The 15,202-nt window shown below is 41.0% G+C and overlaps 1 protein-coding gene across 1 annotated transcript in view; it reads left to right on the top strand.

Moving 5' to 3' along the window:
- LOC117557242 (transmembrane protein 211) overlaps window positions 1-15,202 on the top strand; it is a 122,281-nt gene that overhangs the window by 22,870 nt on the left and 84,209 nt on the right. Inside the window, exon 2 of the mRNA XM_034232967.1 lies at window positions 3,036-3,174. Coding sequence (XP_034088858.1) covers window positions 3,036-3,174 — 139 coding nt within the window. The remainder of the gene's footprint in view (window positions 1-3,035; window positions 3,175-15,202) is intronic.

Below are 15,202 nucleotides of genomic sequence, written 5' to 3'. Positions count from 1 at the left end.
TGCATTTTTATGCCAATCGTCAATGTCGGACTCAATTTAGCTCACTATAACATCGTAACGTGTTTTATTGTTTAGTGAGTGAACCTTTATATACCTGAACATGGCTGCCCTCCCCCTCTGAGGCTTCACTCCCCTATACGAGACATGATGCACCTTTAATGTGTCGCGGCGAATTGAGAACAGCAGGGTGGGAGGTAGACTGCACACTGGGAGCCCACAAGGCACGCCAAGATCAAGCACCAGAGAGAAAGGAGACATTCCCCTGCATACATGAATATCATTCCAGCGAGGGAGGAAGAAGAACAAAGCCCACTGCAGTTAATGACTTTCTGTATCTTCAAGAGAGCGCTGCTTCTCTTCTGCCCTTTTGCAGTCCCCAGGTTCGAAAGAAGAAAAACAAGTAGCTGTGGCAGGAGATAAGAACTCTTATTGGCAGCATGTTTTTCCTATCATTATGTCATGGTTATGGTATATTAAAGCCCCTTTATTTTCATATTAACAATGGCTTAAGGCTACATGTCAATTTTTTACATTCAGCGCTTCTATTGATGTTTTTGAATGAAGCTAAAGATTTATGTTTTATATTAAAGGTGCATTCCTTTCTGAGAGAAGATACGTTTTTATGTTGTAAAAAAAAGGTTTTTAAAAGACCCAACACCGACAAATATAGGTTGTCGCACAATATTTTGGTAAGTAAAACCATTTTGGAAGTGATGACATCAATCTTTTTAGTCAATCTCTCTAATAATTTACAACTATTCAACGCTCTGGTTTATTGGACATGTTTGGATCACACACGTCGAAAACAATCCCACGCAGATAACTGGAATCTAATTAGTTACCCTAATCTTTATGTGCAACTATGGAGAAAATACTGCTTTAGACACACTGAGAAGACATGTCAAAAATAAATAAACTGCACATTTATTATTCCAATGAAAATGTAATGGATGAAGCTGGAATTTGTTCAGTACATTCCTATAAGTAATAAAGTAGGGGAGTGGATCGCTCACAAGGATCAAGCCTGAAAATTACCACCAAAAATCTGCAGTTCTTTAGCTTATAAGGAGCCAAATAGCATAGTGTAGTTATTTGTTAACCACATGGTAAAATACTGTATTGGTTCCTTGTCATTTTGGCTGCAGAAAACGAAGAAAAAAAATAGAAAAGCGTTTCAGCTAGTATCTAAATAGCCTGATCTTGATCACAAACGCTGTAGGGTTCATCCTGTGGGGACCATGACTATCCGTACTGCTGTCGCTGGCCCATACTAAAGCTTCCATTAGTTGATATCCCATCTGCATCTCACAGGAAGAAATGAGCAGACGCTGTACTGCGAGGCGCCTGAGAAATGATCACTGTTCTGAATAATGACGACATTTGAACCATACATTAAATCAAATTGAACTTCTAATCGTTCTCTAAATGATGTGCAGTAAAACCACTCTCCTCAAGGAGTTTGTTCTCATTCTGAACATGTTCCTCCTTTGCTTAATTTCCACGCTCAAGGTGCCCTTGTGCACGGCACCTCGGCAACAGCAGTTCCCACAGAGCTCAATGTGTGTTAAAGCGTGTTGTGTATGTTTGCGGGCAGAAAAACAAACCTGGGCAAATATGGGGTCAAGAGAGCAATCATCATCATTGCCACTAACATTATGGCACTTCAATATTTCTCTGCTTTTCTGCCAAACACTCGGAACAAGTTAATTAAATCTTCTGTCAGGCATGGAAATCACTGCTTTCATCCTTCTTCCTTTCACATCAGTCACATCAGGGCCATGTATAATCACACGTGTTTTAGGGGCTGTCATTTCCTGTGCATGTTAAACATTTCTCTCCATTCGGCACTGATGCTAATCACTAATGCGGCGCTGTTTTTTCTGACTGTCGCACATGTCCAGTACACACATGTTTTAAAACGTGTCAACGGTGGTTGTGTGTGGCAGATTTATTGAAGTTTATATGAGATGTTATGCAGGGACAAAGTGCACCGCGCAGACACACAGGTTGTAGGAAACACACATTTCCCCGGGGCTATCATGCTGTAGGGATCGGAACTTAGCTGCCACTACTCAAGGAATGTACATTTCCCCAGGGGTCTGTTTGTAAGAGCAGAGCAAGGGGACAACAAAATAAATACTATGGGGACATTGTACAAACAACTTACTGTGTGTGTGTGTGTGTGTGTGTGTGTGTGTGTGTGTGTGTGTGTGTGTGTGTGTGTGTGTGTGTGTGTGTGTGTGTGTGTGTGTGTGTGTGTCCTGTTGCGCACAGCGTGTGTGTGATTAAGCCAAGATGTAATGAATAGGGACAGTTCCCTGTTGGTTAGCCATGGAGAGCTTTTTTCCAGCTGAGAGCAATTAACCTGTTTGTTGGATTGACTGAGAGATTGCACAATGTGACCCGAACACAACCGACTTTTGGCTTCCTACAGTGTTTTCATATGTAGCAGTGACTCATAACTATTTGACAGGTTAAACATGTAGGCATTTATTTGCAGGGATGAGGAGTAACTGAGTACATTTACTCAAGTACAATTTCCTGCTTCTTTGTGCTTACTCTTAGTTAGTTTAGTTTACTTTGAAGATTCATATCAATTACATTTCTTTTTTAAGGGTGACAAGACAGGCAGAGACACAAACAAAAACACATAGTAGAGAAAGCGCATAAAAAAAGACAAATGTTCAAATGAACCAAAAATCAAAGCATTGAGAAGAGTCCGTTTTATGACCAGGTGATATTAAACATGTGGCATCTTTAATGAAACTCTATCTTATTCATTCATTTTTTAGTTAAAAGTGTTTCAAGTGATACATTTATTTCTGAGTTTTAAGTCTTTATGCAACATATTAAAACGTTAGTATGAGCATTTGGAACAGAAGTCCTGAGAATCATCTTTAAAAGTGAAAAACAAGTTAACAGAGTACTCACCACAATTACTCTTCATTACTCCTTCATTCACTACTTTGTGTCATTCAATGTGTTGTGTCTGCTTTCTGTGAAAGATGACAGCGTTTTGTGTTTGTGTTCCTCAGACCAGTGCGGTGCTGTGTTCGGGAGGCTGCGCCCTGCTGGCCCTCAGCTCCCTGTTGGCCATCATCACCATGTTCCTGCCCAGCGGAGGGTGTGAGCGGAGGATCTGCACCCTGGCCGGATACATGCAGATGGCTTCAGGTTGGTGCAGATGTGAACACACACATAGTTACATGTCCAAAATACATGATTTTTAACGACTGTGCCGTGGCAAACCAGTGTGCAATGAGAGACCGTCAAGTGTGTTGTGAGAAATTGTCCAATTTCACTTGATCGGTCCAAAGGAATATCATTTAGTTGCTGCAAATACAATCCAAGTGTCATGGTCCCAAGCTAGTTTAAGCATCATCTCTAAAGGAAACCCCTGTCACTTCACAACAAGAAAACCGACTATTTTGCTTGCCTGCATAAACAAACTGAGAAACGGGTAACTTTAATGATATTTTTTTTCTCATACAGATATTCTGAACAATCTGTGCTGTTGTATTAGCTGTAGTGTCTCTACTGTAGGCTATTTTTATTATATGTACAGCACTTTGGCTCGACCAAAAATCGTTTATAAATGTGCTATATAAATAAAACTTGATTTGATTTGATAAACACCAAATTGAGAGACTTATCATTAAATTATAATCAGGTACATCAACTGGTACGCATGCGCGGCAAATATCTGAAATGCGTAACGTCACTTGTGTCACTACGCGCCTTTGTGTACCTGATAGGTCATCAAAACAACACACATATTTCGTCAAACACGTGTTTCTTGTCAACACACAGAGGTGAAAGAAATACTCAGATCTTGTGTAGAAATAATCTGTTACAGTAAAAGTCCTGCATTAAAAATGAGACTCAAGTAAAAGTAGTAAAGTATTATCATAAAAAATATAGTTAAAGTACCAAAAGTAAAAGTAGTCATTTTGCAGATTGGTCCATTTCAGAATCATATATATGATATGTTTTATAATTATTGATCATTAAAGTGTTATAAAATTAGTTTTAATGACTTTGTATTAGGGCTGCTCAATTAATCGTATTTTAATCGCAATTACGATTATGGCTTGCAACGATTACGAAAACAACGTAATCGAAATAAAACCATTATTTTTGTATTACTTTTTTTTTTCAAATATATATATTTTTTTATTGGTTTTTCAGTTGAATTATACTTAAAGTTCAGGGTAATCAACTGTTAAACATGCGGTTCACATTTTTTTCTCCAATAAATTGATGTTTTCAAAGTAAATGGATAATCGTTTTTAATAATCGTGATATAAATTATTGACCCAAATAATCGAGATTATGATTTTTGCCATAATCGAGCAGCCCTACTTTGTATCAGGGGGTCCGCGGGGTCTTAAAAAGTATTAAAAGTTGATGAATCAATTTAGTGAAAATTAAGGCTATTAAAAAGTATTAAACGGCATTTTCCAAGGTATTACATTTTGTAGCTTGTTTTCAATAAGTATATAAATTGTCCAAAGAGGTTGTATTCTACAGTGTGCCTGAATGTAATCATTGCGTAGGTGTGTAGTGTGATTCTGTGTAGTTTATTGATGGCATCCCGTTGGATTGGACGTCATCTGAACAGGACATCGCACGCTCACTGCTTGATAGCGCGCGAAGGTCCGTTTACGCCGGTTGTTAAACAACATCGTTATGAGGAAATGCAAGTCTGCGTCCAAATGGTTGGAAGATAAGGAGGAAGGACAATCAATACTGTATATAGTCAATGTGAGGTAAAGTGTGTCGCCAATGTAACCGGTTAAAACTCAAAGTGGCGATGAGGTATGGAAAGGGTCTTAAAAGGTATTCAATTTGACTTCAGGATTCCTGCATATACCCTTTGTATACTGCGGGGTAGCTTGTGAATTTACTCCCGGTGTGACTAAAGTCTGATTTAAGACTTGATTATATTTCACATCATTCATCCAAATTTGTAAAGTAACTAAAGGTATTAAATAAATGTAGTAGAGTAAAAGTACACCATTTACCTCTGAACTGTAGTGCAGTAGAAGTACAGTACAAAGTAGCATAAAATAGAAATACTCAAATCAGATATGACTCCCTCAAGTCATGTGATCATTTCTTAGTATTCAATCCTTCAACCTAGCCTCAGGAAATGCAAGGACTTCACAGTTTTGGCAACACGTTTTGGAGGCTTAAACAGGGACAGGGGGGGTGCATCTGCAGCATCTTCATCATCTACCATGCAAGAAATAGAGGACAGTGAAGGAGACACTGAGGAGGACAGTGAGGTAGACTGCAGTTATTAACACCACGCTTCATGTGAGGTGAGTACCAAGCGCTGTCTCCTGGTACTCATCTGAGTAACTCACTAAGAAAGTTATGTGCACCCCTGCTTATAATTATATATGTTGTTAAAGGCTACAATGTGTCATTTAGTAACTTTTTGTGTTGTTAATGTGCGGCAGGATTTTTTTTTAATGTAAAAAATGTACTGTCTGTGACTGAAAAAAGGTTGAAAAATACTGCATTAACCAACTTGGCTTTAGGTCCTGCTTCTGTGTATAAAATGTATTCGAGTATGTTGTATGTTGTACTCTCAAGTCCTTCACTATCCAATCTTTCACCCCTGCATAAGCACTGATAGCGCTGGCTATTATCAGAATGATATAAAAAAGCTGACTCTTTTGCTCATCAGTCAAAAAAGAAAAGAAAAACCCCAATGGAAAGAACTCGAGGATAGCTGCTGCTAGGCAACCAGACTCTGCATAGCACTTGAAGGGGTGAACGAGCAAAGGGAAGGAGGGGAAGGATTTAAAGCCTGCTGTAAAAAACACAATTAGGCCTCCTTAACACAGGTCATTGGGTCAGGGTTACATGTGGCTTATCAGGCCGACACTTCCACTCAAACAGAGGAGCAGTCTCGTAAACAAAGCGCCGTCTTGTCAGCGCTTGGGCTTTAAAAAAAACCTGTAATATGGCACGGCTCATGTCTCGTCTCAGCACTAGCCTTCAAATTCACATTGTGCAGCAGACCATTTTAATAGCGGTTGGTACAAGCCACTTTTTTTCATGCCATTCAACCTGTTTGAATTATTGCTCGGCGATATGGAGTATGTCAAGTATTAAGATATTACCAAATACCCTCGTATTGATCAAGGGAGGACAATGTTGTAGGTTTGATCATTGGTGCTTCCACAGAATATTTACACCATTGATCATTAATGCAGAAGTAATGACCTAATGGGGAAAAAACAAAAAATTAATATTGGAAATTACATCACTTCACTGTAACGCACCCTTTTAAAATCGACACGATATTATTGTGTTTCCCAAATGTAGGACCATGTATAGTTTTGTGTCACAATATCGATTAAATATTGATATATTGTCCAGCCTGAGTTTGTGTTAATCCAATGTATTCTTCTGTTCAACTTTAATTGTAATTTCTATCCTCCTCGTGCATTTGTTTAGCTTCAGCAGCATCCATCCTTGAGAATATTGAGTAGCTCATTTAAATCCGTGCCTGTAGCATTTAATTAAGCGTATTTAGAGGCTGAATTAATTGGGCAGGTTAAATCTTTACTGACAAAACAGGAACTTTAGCCGGGCGCGTTTAATGGCGTGTTTTATGGGCTTGTTGGTTACAGCCAGACTCTGATACTTTTCTATCGGACTCCAGATTCAGATCAATGTTTCTTTGGGAAGGATGATAAGACCTCTTCCCCTAAAGCAGGGGTGGGGAACCTCCGGCCTCCGGGCCGTATACGGCCCGCGAGACCATTTGGTACGGCCCTCGAGGTAATTTATAAACACACGCAAAAAAGAAAATAAATCTAGACCGCAGAATAATTAAACAAGCGAGTGCCTGTTTTTCCTGGCCAAGGTCAGGGTCCTTGAACACAACACGAGCCTAACGTGTCATCACGTGATATATGTCTCGTCTGACAGGTGTGTAGTGCTGACGGAGAGCACCAGAACGCGGCTCCGGGCCGGGACTTCACAAATTGCAGTACCCATAAGGAGCTGTACACATGCCGCAGTTTTTGCGTGGCTGTGTCTTAGTTGAAAGCCCAGTGGCGATCTGTTCATCTGTCATACTGATCATACAGTCAATAACTTTGTTGTTATTAGCATCTGGTTAGCTAGCTATGCTAACGAATATAAGAAGCTTTTTCTCCAACCAGTGAGGTAAAGGCACATCTTTATATGATCATTATAGTTATAAAACAATAAGAGAATAAAGTAAACAGGTATAAAATACTATATGATGGTAACAAAAAGTTATTATTAAACAAGAATACAGTTTAAAAGGGGAGTGATTTGTAAAATATCCATAAAAAAAAAATTCTGCTTACAGTTCTGTTTCATCTGGGTGTTGAGAGATGTATCCATAGATCTATTAATTTTACTCTCAAAGTGCACCAGATTGATGCTTTTAACTTCAACATTAAAAACATTTTTTCCTGGTGGTGCATGCCCCCAAACCCCCCTAGATGAGGTTAGATCCCCCCCACTTAAATCATGTCCACATGGATATTAAACTAAATACATTTGCACACATCTTGTGTCCATATATTTCTGTTTTGGTGGTCATGCCACAGTGCATGCATGCGCGGGTCATGGTCAAATATCTGGATTAAGAGGTTGCTTTTTCTTTGCACAGCATGAAAGAAAGGCGAAATCAATGGGCTGTGATTTTAGTTTTTTAAGCAGACGTTGAGTTCAATAATTTGTACGGCCCTCGAAGGATGTTGTACAAATTGAAATGGCCCTTGAGAGGAAAAAGGTTCCCCACCCCTGCCCTAAAGCAAGAGACTTTTGTAGATGTTTGTGTGTGTTATCCCGTTCTGTGTGTTTTTCACAGCGACAGACTTTGCAAAGTCACAATGCGAAGCGATGAGCCTTTGTTTGGTTTCCAGGTCGACTCTTGTCTGGATAGAAAGAGGTTTCACACACAGCCCACAAAGCCCCGAGGAGGGCACATCACAAGAGTGTTTGTTTTCCCAGCTCTGCAAGTGTGTGCGTTTGTGAGTGCGTGTTGAGTGCTACCAAAGAGTGCTGATAAACTGAAACAAGTAGATTAAGAAGAATGGTTTTCTTTTTACCCTCAGTGTTGTATTCGAAGGTGTGTGTATGTGTGTGGTTTCTAGCAGCCTGGAAGAAATGAACTGCTGATGAGATGCTTGTCAACTTCTTCTTTGCAGATTCAAGCCGGTTTTGATCCCCATGTTTTCTTTTCTTTACAGTATCTGACAGGCAAACAGAAGTCAGTGTGTGTGATGGTTTGTTTCGCTACTTATGACAACTGAAAGTTATTATGAGGACAAAACTAAAAAGAGAAATCCTACAAAGTGAGGACACTTTGCTGATCATTACTGCTTTCAGAGTTCGGGATGTGTTTCAAAAAAATGTAATGGACGGTATGCTTGGACCCGGAATGCCCAGTCTTATTTGCTATAAAGTGGACACGCACTTGACAGTTTGTAGAATTAAAGAAAGTGACAAATATTGTTAGATTTAAATGCAAAAAATAATTATATCATGTGGTTTATATTATCACAGAAAATACTAATAGGTCAAATATATGTTTTCATATTTTCTTGCCATGTTGTGAGTGTGCCTCACCTTGGTTAAAGACAGTCAGCTGAAGGTCTATGTGATGACTTTCCACCACAGCAGGAACTTAAGTCTGTTGCACTTGAAATGACTATAAACAAAAAAACGTGGCTTAAAATGATTTAACACATGGAATTTTACCTTGAGTAAACATAATCTAAGAATATAATTATGTCCTTACAAAAGTCCATCCTCAATGGATCCTCACCTGTCGTTCCATGTTTCTACAAGAATTGTGAAGGGCTTAATTAAGCAATCATACACGAGAGGCCGTTCTTTAACGTCATTATTGGTACGACAGTACTGCGGCAGGACCGAGGCGCTTGCGCCGAGGTCCGTACGCCTGTACTGCAAGCAGTTTGCTTTTCAGGCCAAGGGTATACCGTTTTTCTCAGACGCGGAGGGATACTGACTTGTTATGAAAAGGCACGTTCTATTTGACCGTTCTTTGATCGTGGAATCAAACACGCCTATTGACCAATCAGAGAGCTTGCTCACACCTATGTGTTATAGAATTAGATTTAAAAGTTTAGATTCTAAAATGAAAAAGTCCCAGAAGAGCTTCAACTGTCAGGATTATTATGTCATGTCACGTTTCTATGTCTAGGTGTGGGTGTTTTTCCGTTCTCCTTAGAGGCTTCTCAATACTCAAATTTCCCCTCCTCGACTCCCCTCCTCGGTTCCCCTCCTCGAGACTTAGACCCGCCCACAGGAGATGCGAGCGGAGGACCGAGGAGAGGAACCGAGGAGAGAGGAGGGGAAGCAGCAGACGTTTAAAGAAATGAGAACTCCTCTCCTCTGAGCGGTCATTTTAAAGAGACGTCCGTTCATTATTAAGTGGCAACAGCTGCATCAGCTGTCGAGTGTTTTGTCATAGCGCTGTATCTCTGTTAGATCAGCTGAACATTGTTCCCCCACATATTTACTTTGAATTCATTGAGAGTGCGGTATAATGAGACAATAACAGGCTACAGATGCGGACACACACACACACATATATTTATATAAATATATACAATTTAAAGTATGAGAGCACTCTCATAATAACGTAACACAATCAGAGACTGGATATATCCCCCCCTCTCTCTGGTCGCTGAAATGGGGAATTGAAATTACGGGCCAAAAGTTGTATTTACAAGTAGGCCTATTAAAAGTAAGCAGAGGACACCAAACCAACTGAGACCCGTCTGTCCGCCGCATTTACGCACTGTACAACACACACCTACACACTGTACCACACACACCTACAGCTCCTAAAGCACAAGCCGTTGTGTATTTTATTATGTGAAGCACTAAATGGTCTTAGAAAAATATCGACTCTTTGTTTGTAGATATCTACTAAACTAAAGCAAATAAAGAGAGTAGGCCTGTTATACTGAGTGATATATATTATACACACTGCTCTGCTTTCTGCATGGACCTTACAGCTGTTCTCTCTGGAAACATCGCTACGCGATGAAAGCAGTTTCTAAAATAATATCCAGGGGATGCATGCAGAGCTGTCATTGGCTGAGATAAGTCCGGCCGTGCGTCACGCCTCCACCGTTCCCGGAAATGCATCCGTGGAGAAACCATCAGTGTATCCTCGGTTAGAGCTCCTCCAGAGAGCCTCCTCGACGCTCGATCCTCGGTCCTCGGTGTGCATTTAGAGAAATGAGATGTCCTTCAAAATGGCGCGCTGAAATTCATTTCCGGGTCACTACTGGACGACCGAGGACCGAGGAGTCGAGGAGGGGAAATTTGAGTATTGAGAAGCCTCTCTAGTCATGTTTTCCTCCCTGTATATTGTCTGCTCTCTTTTCCCTGTGTTTTCATGTCTGTCGTTAGTTTCCCTGGTGTGTCTAATTTCCTGATTGTTTTCACCTGTCACTCCTTGTGTGTCTCCTGTGCTCATCAGTGTCAGCCCCGCCCCTGATTGTTCCCACCTGTGTCTAGTTACCCTGTGTTTAAATTCCCCTGTCTCCCAGTGTTCAGTGTCAGTTCGTATTGTCTCTTGCCATGGTCAGGTCTATGCTCTTTTATGCTCAAGAATAGTTTTGTTCCTCACTATGTGAGCGATTTTAATTTTGGTCTCATTTTTTGTCATCTCATCCTGAGATTAGTTAGTGACCTTCTTTTGGTCATCGTGTTTTTTTGGAAAAAATAAAGTATCTTACCATTACTTTACCTCTGTCTCCCTGTCTGCAATTGGGTCCAACATCCTAAGTGCCTGAGATCGTAACATCAACTCTAGCTAGTTAATGTCCTCACCAGCACAGTAATGCAGTTCTGTGTGTGAAAAGTGTGTGGGTGTAGCATGTGTATTACAAATAGACCCTATACAAACTCTGACTGTCATTTGTCCTTTTTGGATGATCACTTTTAGCCTTTAATTATGGATCAGGTGACTGCTCAAGAAGTGATCAATGTCATTATCTGCAAAAATAGAGCAGGATTTGTAATAACATTTTATATCTGCAGACCCTGCACCTATATGTGGGCATTATTCCCAGAATGCACGCTTAACCAAGCTGCAAAACAGCATCCCTTATATGTTGAATCTTTTTCCTCTAACCTCATCACTCCCTTCTATCAAAACTGATACTTGTTTTCATTTACAACAGCATCTGCTACATGTGCTGCATCACTGCTATTACACAGCAGGAACGTTCCGTAGGAGGCACACCCCGGGAGTGTTTCTCTTAGAAATAGAAGCACATGACCTTACATATCAACAATTCTGTCATGTCTTGCGGCACACACTTGCACTCAGAAAGCCGAGGGCTGGTTTGAACTAAGAAAACCCTTTTTTTAGGTAAACCTGCCCTGCTCTTTCCCGGTCCCGTGGGTGAGGTCCAGAATTAGATGTGAACTTGCTAACCCACAACCGGGTCGGCTCAGCGCTCCATCCAGCAGTTCAGCTGCTGCGCTGCCGAGCACTGCCGCCATCAATGTTTTATGTTTAGAGAGGGAAGTAGAACATTTCTGTGTGCTGAGGCGGGGAGCTTTTTCTCCTGTCATGCATATTTCATGGGCCTCTTCTTCTTAGCGGTCAGAATCTATTAGATTGGACGGTTCTTTGGTTGGGCACTGTGTGTGGTAAACACACAGACGTTCATATATGAAGTCACACCCCCTAATGGGTAGAGAAATTCCACGCAGGACTGTTAATGTGCTTTGATGACACACTGAGAATTTATTTTTCTATTTCTAGGTAGCTAACCTTCTAGGCTTAGTGGCTCAGTCACTAGGGGCTTGGACTGTGATTTGTAGGGTCGCCGGTTCAAGTCCCCGACCAGACCTAAAATATGGAGTGTGGACTGGTACTTGGAGAGGTCCCAATTCACCTCCTGGGCCCTGCCATGGTGCCTTTGAGCAAGGCACCGGACAACCCCCCCACTCCCAATGCTCCCCGGGCGCTGTGCAATAGCTGCCCACTGCTCCTATACTAGACTCATGGCACTAGGATGGGTTAAAAGCAGAGAACAAATGTCACTGTGTGCTGTGTGCTCTCCATTAAAGAGGGTTTCATCCCTCCCAATATATATATATATATATATATAAATAGTAGCATGTTTTTGAGGAACGCCTGGCACCTTCTGCCTCGCCGATCTCCCCAGTTTTTTCCATTTATTTTGATTTCTCAGAAGCAGCATGTTGGGGCTTTGTCGTGGTACAACGCTCAGGCACATTCTCGCAGTATAGTTATCTGTTCAGGGCGGAAGACATGTCACACTCGGGTGAGTGTACAGCACTCGCTGCACATACAGGCTTAATCTCAGCTGTTTCCCTGCAGGGTTAAAGCTAAATTAACACAAGAAGATAATTAACATCATGTGCTTACATTAAACAGTGCTGCAATGATTGCATGTTGTTTTTTCTTTCTGTTGATGTGACGGAGTAAGAAATATTTCAGTAAGAAAAAATGCTTTTGTTTGAAAATGGCTCTTTGGGAGTTACTTGGGTTGAGGACATAAAAGGGATTCGCCTGAAGCTATGTTTTTCTGCCCTTGAAATAAACCTGAGTGTTTTTTTCTTACCTGTTCAGTCGGATGTTTTCTCGTAGCTTGTGGTATTTCATTCCTATGTGGAAGGATAAGAGGAGAGAAATAGCACAAAAACCAAACCACAAGTGAAACCCGGCTTTATTTTGAGTGTCGATTTTGCTGCTGTCCTTTGGTGACATTTTTTCTTTTTTTAAATCAACATGAACCCTTATTTTCAAGGGGAAAATAATAATTAATGTGTGGATGCCTCATAATGTATTTTTTTTTAAAATCGAATGATGATAAATTACCAAAAATCATGATTTTCAAAATATGTTTACCCTCTCCTCTACTAATTTATTAAATGTCCTTAAATGTCTCCGGGTTTTTGGATCCTCATGTTGACAACCATAGATTGGGGGCAGTATTTAGTTTGTCACTGAGTGTGTGGAGAGGCAGATTAAATGGCAGAAACAACTCAATGATTCTTCTGATATCTGAACATATTACTTTGTTTCATCCACAGGACTGTAAATCATGACCGTAACACTTTCCCTGCTCTTCTCAGCAGAATGAATGAAAACGACTCAGTGGAGGAATATTATCATTCGCTTAGCAAACCAACTTTTGGCGGTAGAAAGCATTCCTAATTTACAGTTAAACTCCATCCAACCCCAGCAGTACCCGGTGAATATTTCCCTTTGAAGCTTCCCCCCTGTGCAACCCTCTGAAACGGCACCTTATCTGCATCTCCATCAGAGAGAGTCCGTTGATGTTATTTTTCTTTTTTTACCCTGACCCTGGCTGTTCGGTGTTTATTTCCTGTGTGTTCCCTCCACACATCCAGTTCCATTGTGCTGATGCCGAGGAAGCTGGGCCTGCTGTGTCAGCGTTCCCTTGGGCAAAGCTGCTATGTAGATGTCCTCCGAAGCTTGGTGATGAAAATAGGAAGTTGCTTTGATCAAAGCACCTGCTGAGTTATTTCAGTGCTGCTGTTGTCGCCGAGCCCATATGCTTCCTGTGCCAGCTGTCAATCACCTCTCCGATACAGATGAATACATTTTCCATATCAGGCTGGATAACAGCGCCAGACTCTATTAGCAGAACGTCTCCCTCCGACAATTAAACTTCACTTAGAGAGTTTTTCTTTCATCAAGCGTGAGGAAGCATGATTGGAACATCACTCATGTCACCATAAGTATTCTGAGGCTTTCACCTAGAGAAACTCTTGTTAGAGAGCAAACATCACTGAGGCTTTGTTTGGTTATGTCGGCCATCTTTGAACTCCTTCCAGCTCCCTGCTGGCAAAAAATGTAGCCGCTCCTGACCAGTTCTCCACATTTCTGCGCAATGGCAGCAACCTCAGGTCGAGCACGCACTTGGTTTGAGGATTCCTCGCCAGATGATGTTTTGGAGTCTTTCAATTCTGGTCAGAATTCTTCTACTCCGCTCTCCAGGCTGCTTTCCACTCATTTAATATGCTGTGTGTTTGAGTATGTATGCAGTCAATCCGTTCTCCTTCGCCCAACCTGTCACTCCTCTATTTTCCATCCGATTTTTTTCTTTCATCCTCTTCTCTTAGCTCCTCTCCTCCAGCGGAGAATATTCCCTATAAGCACATCTTTAGCACAATCAGAAGGCCCAAACTTCTTGTTGCTTGTTTTCTGTTGATTGCTGATATGTCATTCTGTTTCATCATGAGGCGAGGCCGTCTTGAGGCTCTTGCGTGCTTCAAAAAGTACGTTTTTGCAGGGAGAACATGTTCACCATCGAAACTCACAGATCTAAAGGGGATGAAAGTCGATTTACTGTAGCTCTTACACAAGCTGTTTTGTGTGTCTGCCTTTGTTTGTGTGTGCTGTTTATGTGACCCAGTTTAGCTGACACTATAACCCGCTCACCTGTGACTCACAGTACGCTGACAATAGACATTAATCATAGATGCGCGTCTAGTCAGTCACAGTGTTTTAGTCGCAAGTGTATGTGTCACTTTCTGTTCAATCTGATCTGCATTTTCCCCTCGCTGTTGACAGTAATGTGATTGGTCACATCTCACCATCTGCACCCCCCTCGCACAAACACACACACACAGCTTTTCCTTGGGTTTGTGCTCTAGCTTAACAAATCTCATTAATTAAACAGCAGTAGATTTACAAATCATTAATATTTACTGGAGAAACACTCCACGGCCACTTCATCTGCAAAGTCGACAAAGCGCTTTACAAACATGTTTGATTCATTCCGTAATATGTTTGGCTGCTGTATTACAGCATTTCTCAACATTGCAAATTGATAAACTAGGCCTAATGTGTACTTATGAATCAAAAGCCGGTGTGTGTTTGCGTATGCTAAACTCAGTCATTGGTCAAATCTGATGTCGACCATAATTATAAGCATGACTGAACTCGAATTTGCTCGCTCACCCTCCCCCAAAAAAATATAGTAATTGGTCCACTAGTGAATTAGAGTCGGACTGTAATTAAGACTGAACTTCCATCCTGTCCAGGTCATCTATTTTCTTCTCATTCACTGGAGAGCTCTCTAATAGACTTTGGGTGGAAGCGGCAGAGTGAGATCAACAGTTTTTTTTATCTATCTTTAATGTTGCCTTTTGAAAGGGC

Source organism: Gymnodraco acuticeps, unplaced genomic scaffold, assembly GCF_902827175.1.
Source record: "Gymnodraco acuticeps unplaced genomic scaffold, fGymAcu1.1, whole genome shotgun sequence".
NCBI classification, from domain to species: domain Eukaryota; kingdom Metazoa; phylum Chordata; class Actinopteri; order Perciformes; family Bathydraconidae; genus Gymnodraco; species Gymnodraco acuticeps.
Note: the sequence above shows the minus strand (reverse complement) of the source record. Positions and strands in the feature narration are given on the sequence as shown.